At 40.1% G+C, this 14,376-nt stretch overlaps 1 protein-coding gene across 1 annotated transcript; it reads right to left on the bottom strand.

Annotated features, from left to right (window-relative positions):
- Positions 1 to 12,406: 12,406 nt before the first annotated feature.
- Positions 12,407 to 14,126, bottom strand: LOC307253870 (duodenase-1-like). Its single transcript, XM_080032077.1, has 5 exons — positions 13,996 to 14,126; positions 13,760 to 13,910; positions 13,253 to 13,388; positions 12,767 to 13,024; positions 12,407 to 12,661 (listed from the first exon to the last, which is right to left on the bottom strand). The coding sequence occupies exons 1-5, from the start codon at positions 14,051 to 14,053 to the stop codon at positions 12,491 to 12,493; spliced, it is 774 nt and encodes a 257-aa protein (XP_079888203.1). The 5' UTR covers positions 14,054 to 14,126; the 3' UTR covers positions 12,407 to 12,490.
- Positions 14,127 to 14,376: the final 250 nt, after the last annotated feature.

Raw genomic sequence — 14,376 nt, 5'->3', positions numbered from 1 at the left:
CCAAGAGCAGGCAGAGACAGTTGTAGAATATGATGAAAAGGTTTATTTAACGAGGAGGGGAGCAGGTGGTGAATGAGGAAGCCGGGGGTAGTGAAGCTGGTAGGTAGGCTGGAGGTAGTGATCCGGGAAACTGCAGGCAGAGGAAAAACAGCATTAGGGTTATGATCACGGAAAGCACAGCGAGAAACAGAGACAGGGGAAAGAATCAACTGGAGCCAGTCACGTATAGTTACCACGGTGAGGAGTAGTACGATCTGGCGACGACAGCAGGGAAGCCAGAGGTGAAGTAGGTGAGTTGATTAGTGATGCAGACCAGGTGTGAGGCAGACAGGAGGAGTGGGAGTGGCAGAAGGAGGAGGAGGAACGCACAACAGCCAGCAGTGATCACAACAGTCTTCCATTATCTACCATGTCTGTTGTGAAAAACGGCAATTCCCTTTATACTATGTGCCTTCCATTTTCAACCCACAAACCAGTTGGCATTTTCTATAAACAAACAGAAACATTTTCATTTAGCATGTTTGACACTAATTTATTTGTACTTTCTTGCCTAGTAGAGCTTGTCAAGAAAGCTGGTGATATACAAAATTTAAACAAGTCACAAATTGGCAGGTATGGAGGCTGAAAGCGGCCAGGATCTCACTAACATGAGTGGATACTACTCATCATAAATGAAGAGAACCTTAGTTTGATTCGTTTTTCTTCGTAAAAACACAGAGGCGAGACCAAATATCTTTGGGGTGGATCTACTTGACACAGGCCTCTGAAACATTTGTTTAACTTCTGTGACAAACTAGATGAACCATAAGAACCGTTTCCTGGCTCTCCGGCCGCTGTGCTGGGTCTTTTCACTGCCACCAGAACTTAAATTATTCTATTTCAAACATGCCCTGAAAGGTTTGTGAATATGTTTTGGAAAGAAACTCTGTTATATTTCAACTAACATAACTTTCTTGTCTTATGATGAAAAATGTAGTTCCAGTATTGACATTTGGCACTGAAGTTTTATTTTGTATTTCAGGTCAGGAGCAAACATTAACAGAGGCACTTTAACACAGCACACAATAAGTACTCATTCAATAAAAGTCAGTTTTGACGGGATTTAATATGCTAAATGGAAAGCTGTTCCAATGCAGAGCAACCGGTGCGATACAATATAACAAAAGTATGAGGAATTGTTACATTTAACAATAGTTTAACAACTGTTTTGCTTGATAACCTTTTTAATCCAGTGAAGGTGCTTGGATATATTCGTATAGACATTGGGCACATTCGGGTAGTCACAGTTTTTCCTCATGTTGAAGGAAACGACGCCGACAGCCGTCCCACTGCACACCAGAGGACCGCCGGAATCCCCCTGTGAGAAGGAAGAAGCCTCATTTATTTTATTCAATTTATCAGAACATTAACCCTGTTTCAATTGTCTATGAACTGACAGGGAAACATACCTTACAGCAGTGCTTCTCAAATGGTGGGGCGCCGTGAGTTGTCAGGGGGGGGGGGGGTAGTTGGGGCGCGGGCTGCCTTGATTTCCAACTGACCAAATTTTTTGCAACATGATAACGACCCCAAACACACCTCCAAGACGACCAGTGGCTTGCTAAAGAAGCTGAGGGTAAAGGTGATGGACTGGCCAAGCATGTCCCCAGACCTAAACCCTATTGAGCATCTTTGGGGCTTCTTGAAACGGGAGATGGAGGAGCACAAGGTCTCTAATATCGACCAGCTCCGTGATGTTGTCATGAATGAGTGGAAGAGGATTCCAGTGGGAACCTGAGAAGCTCTGGTGAACTCCATGCCCAAGAGGGTTAAGGTAGTGCTGGAAAATAATGGTGGCCACACAAAATATTGACACTTTGGGCCCAATTTGGACATTTTTTCTTAGGGGTGTACTCACTTTTGTTGCCTTCAGTTTAGACATTAATGGCTGTGTGTCGAGTTATTTTGAGGCGACAGTAAATTTACACTGTTATACAAGCTGTACACTGACTACTTTACATTATATCAAAGTGTAATTTCTTCAGTGTTTTCCCATGGAAAGATATAATGAAATATTTGAAGAAATATGAGGGGTGTACTCACTTTTGTGAGATACTGTATATATAATTATGATATAATAACAAATAATATAACAATATTTCCTCTGATGATTGTAAATTAACTGTAACAGCAAACAAGTCCATCAGCTCACTTTTTGTGCTACATAGCCACGTCAAATAACATTAAGCTCACCAAACATGTTAAGCAAAAAGAACAGACCACCTAGACTACCAATGTTCTTTGGTGTGACACATTATGAACAGCTGACTTGATAAACCATAGAAACCACAGTTTCCAGCTGCAGACTTGTGCATTAATGTTCCCACAGTCACATAACTACAGCTGAATGTTTTTATTTTTCTCGTTATTCAACTGACAGCAGTGTAAATGAGAACCATTACACAGTCGGCTGATGTTTTAATTCAGAGTTGGACATTCTTTTTTTTAAGTGTAGTGCCATTTTAGATTTTTAGGATGGTCATCAGTCATTTGGATTGAGGAATTCCTTCATCTCATATCCGGGTCGCTGCTCGTGCGGTCGACCGGTCAGCTCGTAGAGCAGCTTTCGTTGTGTTTTGTCTCTTACACTAGGCTACTTTACGCATTGTGTAAAGAAATACTGGACTCATTGTGTCCATGTATGGTGTGTACTTGCATCGCTGTTTGTTTGTTTTGAATCGCTACCTGGCCGAGGATAAGCCCATTCGGAGCAGCCTCCATTGTTACCTGTGTTTACCTGGCGAACCTGAGCAACAAGCTTTTTTCTCGCCCTCCCCGGATTAACTGTTTTCCAGCATGGATATCCGCGCACTCATATGGACTCTTCTTCAAATGTGGATTATCTGTGAGTCCGTTTCTGCAAATCGGAACAATATTCCCGACGGCAAGATCACCTACACAAGAGACTTTTTGCTGCAGCTCGGACTCTCATCTCATCTCACCTGCACCACGGATACTTTTCCAGAAGAAATAATCCGCAAGAATTCATCCAGCACACACAACCACGCTCACAATAAAAAAAAAGGTAACTAGAAGGGGCAAGAAAAAGGGAGGAATTAAAGCTAGGCTTAAACGGGAGAAATGTAAACAACGGCCGCTTCCGTCTATCATCTTGGCCAATGTGCGCTCCCTCCGCAACAAATTGGATGAGTTACAAGCCAAAGTTAACCACATGCATGAATATAGAAGTGCCTCTATTCTTGCTTTCACCGAAACGTGGTTAAATAAGAACGATGAAGAAAGCACGACGCATATTGATGGCTTCGCACCCCCTCTCAGACTCGACCGGGACAGTGAGCGCACCGGTAAACAACATGGTGGCGGCGTGTGTCTCTATGTAAACACCCGCTGGTGCTCCACAGTCGTAGTGAGAGAGAAACTGTGCAACCCTGACATCGAGCTCCTGGCTGTCTCCCTACGACCCTTTTACCTTCCCAGAGAGTTTCCTCAACTTTTTATCATCCTGGCTTACATCCACCCCAGAGCAAACGCAGCTACTGCCACTGAGCACATCACAAGCTCATTAAATAGACTGGAACACATCTCACCAGACTCCCCAAAATTCATCCTGGGTGATTTTAACCATTGCTCTCCTGATAAATCACTCAAAGGCTTCCAACAGTATGTAACATGCACCACTCGCCGTGGGAGGACACTGGATAAATGCTATGGCTCTGTACCAGATGCTTTCAGGTCCATAGCCCTCCCCCCTCTTGGCACTGCCGACCACAACACCATCCTGCTTGCTCCAGCTTACACACCTGTCATAAGGAGGGCAAATAAGGTTATTAAAAACATCAAGCAGTGGACTAGCGACAGCATCCAAGCGCTGCAAGGATGCTTTGAATCCACAGACTGGAATAACCTCCTCACCCCTTCAAAAGACATGGAGGAGCAAGTGGACACTGTCTCATCTTACATCAATTTCTGTGTGGACAACATCATCCCCTCCAAAACGGTCACCATCTTCCCAAACAATAAGCCCTGGATTACAAAAGAACTGAAGGAAATTCTCAACAAGAAAAAAAGGATTTTCTTCACTGGCTCAGAGTCCGAAAAGAAGGAGGTCAACAGGGAAGTTAAGCGCGCCATTAAAACTGCTAAGCTGAAGTACAAGAACAAGGTAGAGGAAAAATTCACCCAGGGGAACCTCCGCTCAGCCTGGCAGGGCCTCAAAACCATGGCTGCTGTTAACACCATCACTACCAACCACAAAACCATCCAGGTGGCGGGTAGCAGCTCTACATATCTCCCTAACGACCTCAATTCCTTTTTCACCAGGTTTGAGACTGACAACTCCACCCAAATGGCAGATACATTAACAACACTGAAACCTGGTGACTCCACACTCACCCTTAAAACAGAGGAGGTGGTGAGAGCCCTCAGGAGGACCAGGGAGAACAGCTCTCCTGGCCCAGACAACATCTGTGGCCGCGTCCTGAGGTTCTGTGCTGAGCAAAAGGGGGGAGTGTTCCAAACCCTGTTTCAGAGATCCATGGACACCAGCACAGTCCCCCAGCTGTGGAAACACTCTACAGTCATCCCCATCCCAAAGAAAAGCACCATCAACACTCTGAACGACCTCAGGCCTGTGGCCCTCACATCCCTGGTGATGAAGGCCATGGAGAGGGTCGTTAAAAAACACATCCTCACTGTAACCGACGCCCTGATGGACTCACTATAGTATGCTTACCGCGCAGGCAGAGGTGTGGACGACGCAAAAGCATTTATCATTGACACGGCACACAAACATCTAGAGCGGCCCAACACATCAGCCAGACTCTTGTTTGTAGACTTCTCCTCTGCATTCAATACACTACAGCCCCACATCCTGGCGAACAAACTCACTTCCTACTTCCATCTAGACGACCAGCTCATCCGGTGGATACTGGACTTTTTAACCGACAGGTCACAGAGAGTCCGGGTCAACAACACCTTCTCCGACCTCCGACACACCTCGACGGGCTCCTCTCAGGGCTGTGTGCTCTCACCTTTGCTCTTCATCCTCTATACAGATGACTGCAGATCCACACAGCCTCAGTGTCACCTGGTGAAGTACGCAGACGACACAGTTCTCCTGTCCCTGCTCTCAGGTCCTTCACAGCAGCATGGATCCGCTCTCCAGGAGTGTGTGGAGTGGTGCGACAGCTCATGCCTTGAACACTGAAGAGATCCTTAGAAAGTGTCACCAGCGGAAGTATCTCCTAAGGAAACTAAATTCCTTTGGAGTCAGCAAAAAGATACTGCTAACTTTCTATTACTCCTTCATTGAAAGTATCTGTACATTTTCCATAACTTGCTGGTTCCACTCCATCACCCTCCAAAACAGAAACCGCCTAGAGAGTACGGCCAGAGTCTGCTCTAAGATAATTGGACTTCCAACAAGAACTCTCTCCTCCATCCATGACCAGCAAACACTCCGGTTAGCCAACAGAATTATGCAGGACCCCTCACACGCTCTACACCCCGCCTTTGAGTGGCTCCCCTCAGGGCGCCGACTACGCTGCCCCGGCTGCAGGACACAGAGGAGAAAAGCAACCTTTGTTCCCAAGGCTGTTCACCTCCTCAACTCCTCCTAAACCCCCCACCCGGGCTCGTGCCCTCCCCATATGGACTGGCGAAGCCGTGAACTCTGAACTCTGTTTTGCCCTCTCACTCCCATTAACTGGTACAACATAAATACCTCGCTTCAATTCACCTCAAAATTGTAATATAACCAGCATGGTATTTATTTATTTAATTGATTGCACTTTATATTTCTGTCATATTTGACACATTTTACACTTTTAAGAGTCAGTTCTCCATTTATAAACATGCATTTTGCATATTTTATACATATTTATATATATTTGTGTATTTGTAGACACCTGTGCTTGTGTGTATTGTCTGCCAGGTAGCAACGCTGTATTTTTGTTTGTTTTATGTTTGGACATGGCCTTGTCCTTTGTAATGCAGCTGCTCTATGTGCCTTCAATTGCCCCCTGGGGACAAATAAAGTTTTTTGAATTGAATTGAATTGAATTTTAGTTGTAACTTAAAACACTGATAGGTAAGCAATAGAAGACAACAAAGTATAAAACATATCAGTATTAATTTAAACTTACTTTGAAAGGTGTTGTGAATATTTTGTTGAATACATCATCAGTAGACTTATCTATGTTTACTTATGAAGGCTGTTTCAGGTTTGAGTGTATGTTTTCTCACAGTCACAAGTAAGAAACTAATGCTATAGAATAATATCATCATGACTCACTACAAGTCTAGAGAAGAAGCATGACAAGAGTTTTACTTGACCACAGGGGAGCATTTTTGTAAGTGACATGTATTAAAAACTGACTGGGGATGCTGAAGGCCAGGCTTTGTTCTAGAGCAGTGGCTATTTTAGGGGTGGGGGGCTCTGGGGGGAGGGCCCTGAAATCCCCCCAGTCAAAATGTCCTGTAAACGTGACTACTCAAAAGAATCAGATAACGTTTATGTAATCTCTACATAACCACAAAAGAAAAAGGTTGTGAAAGTGTGCAAGCATGCAAAGAGCAAATGATGCAATTAAAAATGGCTTGGTTATGTGTGGCGGTTTTGGATGAGAAATGTGTAGTGTGTTGAATCTGTCGGGTTTTTGATATAGACGGTGATGCAATCAGCTTTCTTCCTTCCTTTTAACCAAGGGAGTAGGTTGACATGATCAAAAAACTAAACATTTAGTAAGATTATTTTAATGACAGGTTTGAAGAATTAAATATCTCACACATTGTTTTTGTCAAGCTAGTTTATTTGCTAACTCAAATGTTTTATACAGAATAATAGTGTATAGTGAACCAGTCATTGCCATGCATTTGACAAATAATTATTTTGCATCAATTAATTTTTCCACACTCTTTATTTACTTGTAGGGGAGAACGGGGTAATCTGAGCCACTTTTTACATTTGCTCCCCTCTAAGCGAGCTAAAATGATTTATCACTCAAATTTACACATTTCCCATTAATTCAGGGTGTTTCCTAGAAATGGGCATTAGCAGAATTTTTTGTTTGTTTAAAAAAAATTGTCATGTGGCTCACTTTACCCCAGCTGTGGGGTAAACTGAGACAGACCAGAAAAATCAAGGGGTAAAGTGAACCACTTACTTTTTCCACTCTGAAACTACCATAACAACACATATTGTAACTAATGACTAACAACTAATGTCGGACTAGTAAAATCATGATGGGGTCAATTAAGCAAAGCAAATTTTCTAAACACTTGAAAGTAACTCTGAACAAAATCAAATACAACATATTATAATTCAAAAGGTTTTAATAAGATTCAAATGAAAGATAGAACCAGTTAGATTAGAACACAGTCTGGGGGTCAGAACACAAGACCCTTAGAGCCAGCTTGTGTCTGGGGGTCAAAGCATAGGAAAATCAGAACCAGCGAGAACAGCCTGGGACTCAGAACACAGGAGAAGACCCAACTGGATTATAACATCAGCTTGTCATAGGCTACTCTACAACCAGGCCTACTCTACATTCCAGCCCTGAAGGTTACAGGGAAAGATGAGAAGGTGCTCTTTCTGTGTGGTTGCCCCAGGTCGTCTGGTGTATTTCCTTGGCATGATGGCTTTTCTACAATGTGTATGACATTAAAATAAAACATACGTTATGTAATATTACATTAAAATATGTATAAGACTAAACTTAACTTGTGCCTCATGGTGGGGGAAAACGAGACAGTGGCTCACTTTCCCCCACAGCATTTGGCTCACTTTCCCCCACCACCACAATTTGAGAAAAAACGTTGGGGCCTTTTCTACAATGGTCGCTACTCGCTACTGTCTGCCGTGGAATCAAAACAAACCCTCTAGTTGAGAATGCGCAATACAGAAGCAGACCGCAAACAGACAGGTCTGTCGGCCAATCGATTTGATTGGTTGAATTTTATATATATTTTTCATAATATTATGAGATTGAAATCATTGTTTGTTCTTACTCCTGGTGGGTCTGTCTTATATTTTAGAGTGTAATTACCTTATTAATACCATTTTAACCTAATCCAAAAAAAGTGTAAAAATGCAACAAAGGTAAGAGTCGCTTTAAAGAATGATGAGATGATGACTATTATAGTTAAATGGTTGGACTTGCCCTGAATCTTTTTATCTTGTGTTAATCATTCATTTTTAATTAACGTTTTCAAAAACCTGTTTCTGTAATAATATGCCTTACTCTATACGTAGTATCTTAACATGAGTGTCCTCTCCTCTCCTACCTGCTTCTCTTACCAAAGTCACATTAACACATATTTGCCAGTAACAGTACCTCTACTACATACTACAGAAATGCACCCCAGGAAATGTTGTGGACGTGTTTGCAGGGAATAGGACCTCAGTAATATAAACAAATGAAGGGATGCAATTTGAAAAAAAAATTGTTTTAACTTTCCGTTGAAGATCAAACACTGACAGAGGGACTGCTCCTTCCAAATAAAATGAAAGTATTCTTAAGCAAAATTGGAAGATTGTGACATTTAAAAATGATCATCCATTGAGAACCTCATTGATCCAGGGAAGGTACTTGGATGTCTGTATAGATGTTGGGTACATCTGGGTAGTTACAGTTGCCATTGTTGTTGAAAGACACGATACCAACAGCAACCCCGTTGCACACCAGAGGGCCACCAGATTGACCCTGTGAGAAGGAAGAAAGCTTCATATCTTATGATACAGGAATGAAAGGGGAATTTATTTTGGTGATGATGGCCCAACTGGGGTCCACATGATATGTAGTGGTTCATTATAACTTGCAGGTAAGGGCAGATCTTCATTTTATAATTGATAATATTAGTGTTTTATTATATGTATACATATTTTTCTATTATCATTATTAACTCAACTGACTTGTCTTCTTGGGGAGTTCAAATACCTTTTTGCAGCAGCAGTTTGATTTCTTGGAAGTGTTACTATCCACTTTGTTATCTTCACTTCTTACCACATCCTCTGTGCAATGGAAATTGGCAACTCGTCTTATCTTGCAGTATCATGTCATAAGATCTGAGCCACAACATCCTCCCAGTACAAGTTATGAAACTGTTGCTCTGGTGTAACCCTTTGATCATATTTGAGATGAAGTTGTCTTAATGGGCATCATAACTGACCAGAGTATAGTGTGTATTTAACATGTATTGGAAACTATACGAATTGTGGGATTACAGTATTTCTCAGTTGCTTTGGTGCTTTTCTCAGATCAGAATGAAAATTCTCATAACTATTAGTTCAACCTTTGCAACATTTAGCCATTTGAGCACATCATAGTAGCAATTTCTCCTTCCTCTGAACAAATTGCAAATGCTTTTGGACAAGTATCAGTTGCTTTCATACAATTCTCTGCTGTTTTTTAACATTGTCATTTGCTTATGTCATGTCAGTCAAAATGAACTATACTTATGGATGCTGAATAGTCGTTCCCAATAAAACTAATAGTCTTCATTTCATTGCTTGAGTCATTACATACAAAATTGTTGAACTAGTTATCAAATTCTGTCAAGCAAATTTTATACCTTTCTTTATCATTTTTTCCTGGAAATGTCTCCTAAATTGAACAATTGCTCTCAGATGGACTTCAGCTTTCACTCACGAGGATAATAGATGTAGATGAAAATATGTGGCCAGACAGACAGGAACTTCTTGATGTGCCAGAATGATTTACCATATATGTTCAGTTACAATATGTCCTGTTATATTGTTCACATTTGTGCACAGCTCTACCAAAAGGGTGTTTTTTTATGTTTGTTCTAAATAAGTGACTGAAGTGTATTTTTCTTTTGCACAATGCTGTAGAATTGCAAAGAGCATATACAGTAAAAATGTGAAACATAGGTATTCAGTGTCTTGTAGTCACTTACTCCCCTAACTACAGCAATGTGTAACTTTACTGTAGTTTTCAAATGGCTGTACAAGTAGTGTATAGTGCTGTCTTGAGCATTTTCAGGTAGTGTCACCGAGTTCTGACCTTTTTTTTGCATTGGAAAACACTGAGAGAATAAACTATCATAATGAAAACATGACAAAGCCATTTGACTATCTTGTTCATAAACGATGGTGTCAAGACTTCTCATTTTGATGACACTGGCACTTACATTGACATGAATACTTGCTTTTGAGGAATAGACTATCCATTTTGAGCAAGTGACGTACTTTTGCAGGTTATCCACTAGGTTTTGCAGTTTGCACTAATTGTTTTGAGAAATGCACTAACTGCTGTGCAAATGTTAATAGTGATGTGAGAAAAGCACCAAAGCGATTGAGAAAAACTGTAATATATATGTGAATGTTCCATACATTAAAACGTACAATGTTTGGAAATAAGATTAATATCTTCAGACATTATATCAGGGGTGTCCAAACTATGCCCTGCAAACCATTTTTAATTGGCCCGCAGCAAATTCTAAAAACTAGAATGGAACACAGCCCTTCAGTCCAAAAAAAATAAAAAAAAGGCTGGAGACTGGGGTATTTAATGAGAGAAAAGTCACACTTTTCTAATGCACCCCTGCTATATCTTTATAGAGAGAGAACTGAATGGAATGCCCATGCTTTGTTTTCCAAATTTCACTAGACACCTTGGCCAGAGCATGCACACACACACACACACACACACACACACACACACACACACACACACACACACACACACACACACACACACACACACACAGTCATACACACTGTTGGAGCCATGGAGAAGATAAAGCTTATGTTTGCATGTTGTGCCTTATTTGTAAATAGTATATTTTGCTTTAATTTATAATAATTAATCATAACTGATATATTGTTTTATCTTAATGTAATTGGTCTATTCAGTAGTTTTTTAGTAGGTTTTATTGTGCTCTTATTTTGTCCTGCTACCACAAATTGGTACTGCTGTAAAGCAGAGGTTATTGTAGTAAACTGTTGTAAATTAGCCAGGTGGGCACCTGTCAGCATCTTTTCATTGTAATTAAGTTATCGGAGCAGGACGGGAGCAAAACTTTTCTGACCGTAGCTTAACGTAGCTTATCAGTCACAACTTTTTTTTTTACTGTCAATTTGTTAGAGGTGACAGACCGGATACCCAGGATTTTGCTTGGAAACGTTAATTATTTGTTCATTGTGGATTAGATTTTTCGGAATGAATCCAGCATTTTTGCTTTTACATCGGCCTTGTTTCCTTTCTTGGATTTTATTTGGAGTTTATTGCCTAATGAAAAGCAAGAGTACAGAAACCTTACGTCCTGCAAGAGTGACAAATAGGTTGCTACTACACACACACACACCTTCAAGGCAACACACTTTCTCTACCCAAACCTCTGCATCTGCCATCGATGCATCTTTAAGCAAGGCATGCAGCCATACATAAGCATCAAGCATTGCAAACAAGCAGAAGAGATGCCAGTGCTGCCACAAAAAAGACTAGCACCATACGTGTCAATTGCCAAAAATTCATTTACACAACAAATAGATACACAGATAAATACACACAGATGCGCAGATGTTTGCACACAGACACATCGCCATACAAACACACAGATACACACACGCGTGTATGCGCACACAAACAAACACCCACAGATGAAACATGTTCATAAATTTGGTTTGTGAATGGCAAATTAAGTCTTGTTTTTGAGAATTAAAATGGCTTTCCTCTTTTATTCTTGTGATAGTATAAGAGGTCAACTCAAGACACAACAAATATAACAATAGTTGCTCCTTTTTATCTATAGTACGGTAAGAACAACTAAACAAGTAGTTGTGAGGATGATTCACCGTACCATTAGCCTCTCGTGGTATATTTGGCAGTTTATTTCATTAGAAGTTGAAAAATATATCAATTGTGCCTATTTAAAGCTGAAAACAAATTGTACATTGTAATATAAATACAGTCAATTACCAGTAAATGTGGTGTTATCTACAGAAACAATCAATTCAAGCATATATGTTAGATTATAAATGACCTACCAGATTAAACATTTTATTGGATAATAATTAATGTGATTGGTTCTCAATTAGAGTAATTCAAATATGTGTAAAATTTGACCTGCATAGACCAAGGTTGTAAACTCTTTTCAAATACAATAGGAGGGCTAGATATATCAAGCCTTGATGAAGTAAATGAGTTCATAAACTATTGACAGCAGGATATCTGATCTGAAGGGCTGTCTATATAACTGCTTAACTAGGTAGCAGTGTATAACTTAATTTAGAAGTAAATTCTACCGTATTTCTGCATCATCTATCCGATAGTCACATAATATTACAGTAAGTAAAAGTAAAGGATCTCTTATTCATTGTTATTTTTATTTTTATCGTCATTTAGTCTGTCTGAAGTTTTTTCACAAGGAAATGAAACATGATATTTGACATACATTTTTATTTCAATTTTCGTCACAACATCCATATCACGATGAATTTGTGCAAAAACAAAACATTTTGTACAAGATTTTACTCGAGACCATTGGCTCCATTGAGTTTGCTTTTAATCCAGGGAAGGTACTTTGAGATGTCTGTATAGACGTTGGGTACATCTGAGTTGTAGTCACATTTGCCATTGTTGTTGAAAGACACGATACCAACAGCCACCCCGTCGCACACCAGAGGGCCACCAGAATCACCCTGTGAGAAGGAAGAAAGCTTCATTTGTTCATTCATTATTTGTTTAAAGATGTTTGTAGCATTTTCTATACAAGAAACCAGTTCACATTTTCTATGAAAACTTACCTGACAGAATCCTTTGCTAGTATTGTATCCACCTGCACAGATGACATTGGCAGGAAGATTGTCTTTCCATTTTCCCTTACAGACTTGGTGATTGATGATGGCCACATCCACCACTCTCAGCTCATCAACAGCTCCACCATCAGTTTTGATTTTACCCCATCCAGCTACACTGCACTTTGTGTTTTCGTTTATATTCATTTCATCACTTGGGATGGCAATTTTCTGCACATTATTGGCCAGTTGAACTTTTGCAGACAGCTGGAGACAGAAAGTAGAAAGAAAAAATATATCGATGTCTAATTTCAAAACATATTGGGCCGGTTTCACAGACATGGATTAAGCCTAGTCCTGGACTAAATGGAATTTTGAATGGAGATTGTCCATTGAAGGTACAATATAGTCCAGAACTATGCTTAATCCATGTCTGTGAAACCGGCCCATTATGTTTTATTCCTCAGGCTTTGATTCAATCTCTGGAAAACTTACTTTGAGGAGCATGATATCGTTACTAAGGTTCAACTTCAGATAATGCTCGTGTTTGTATTCCTTCTCAATGTCTCTTTTGTTGCCATCATCCACCTTCTTGAGATTTTGGGTGCCAAGAACAACACGTGTAGGTTTGCTGAATGAGCGAACATTGAGAGGTTGTCAGTACATTTTCCCAAAATTGTGCAAACAGCAAATAAAAAACTATGAATGTCATATATTTAATTCACGCCTGACCCAAGAAATAATGGACAGAAAATAATAATTTTTTCTTAAGTCTTTATTTTCCCCTTTAACAATATGTAAAAAAGTAAAATTATTTGCATATACGTTTTTTTTGTATCATATTTGATGCATCGGGCATTACATGCAATTCTGTCAATAACAAGAACCATCTTTAACATGGTCTGATAATAAGGTTGCTTTGTATATCTTGGAGCCTTTTTAAATTCAATATTTTTAATTACATGTAACAAAGAGGATGCTGGAAGTAGAAAGGTTACTCACTTGCCGTCACAGTGCGCAGCAGTGAGCACAAAGTCTTCACTGATGAGGAATCCTCCGCATACATGATGGTGACTGTCATTCTGCAATGAGACCATGTACGGCATGGATCCATCTGAGGCCTTTTCCCCATTAATGATTTCACTCCCACACGCTGCAAAGATAAGTTGAATTCCAAATTGGGTTAATGTCCAACTTTATGGTTGTCATAATACCAATCATATTCTGGGTAATCTTACCTTTTCGTGCGAGACATGTCAGAACATAGAAAAGCAAACATTTCCACAGGCCACCCATGATGCCAGCAAGACGACTGACTTGTCTTGTTGGTTGGTTTGCCAGAGAGCATTTATATTCAGCAGTTCTATGAATTGGAAGTGTGATTATCATCTTTGTTATCTTGACTGCAGACCACTTCCGTCTGTGCAATGGAAAATTGCAACTTGTGTTATCTAGCATCATCTTTTTTTATCTGGTGCCTCAGCAGCATGAAGCAAACACACATTATGGGATGAGTTTGTGATGCATTTAATGCAGTCCGTCATATTAATTCATATTCATTCACTCTTTTTCATCTTTGTTTTGTTCTCATTCATTCAAATATCAACATCATTCATATA

Source organism: Ammodytes marinus (assembly GCF_949987685.1).
Source record: "Ammodytes marinus genome assembly, chromosome: 8".
In the NCBI taxonomy this organism is placed as follows: domain Eukaryota; kingdom Metazoa; phylum Chordata; class Actinopteri; order Uranoscopiformes; family Ammodytidae; genus Ammodytes; species Ammodytes marinus.
Note: the sequence above shows the minus strand (reverse complement) of the source record. Positions and strands in the feature narration are given on the sequence as shown.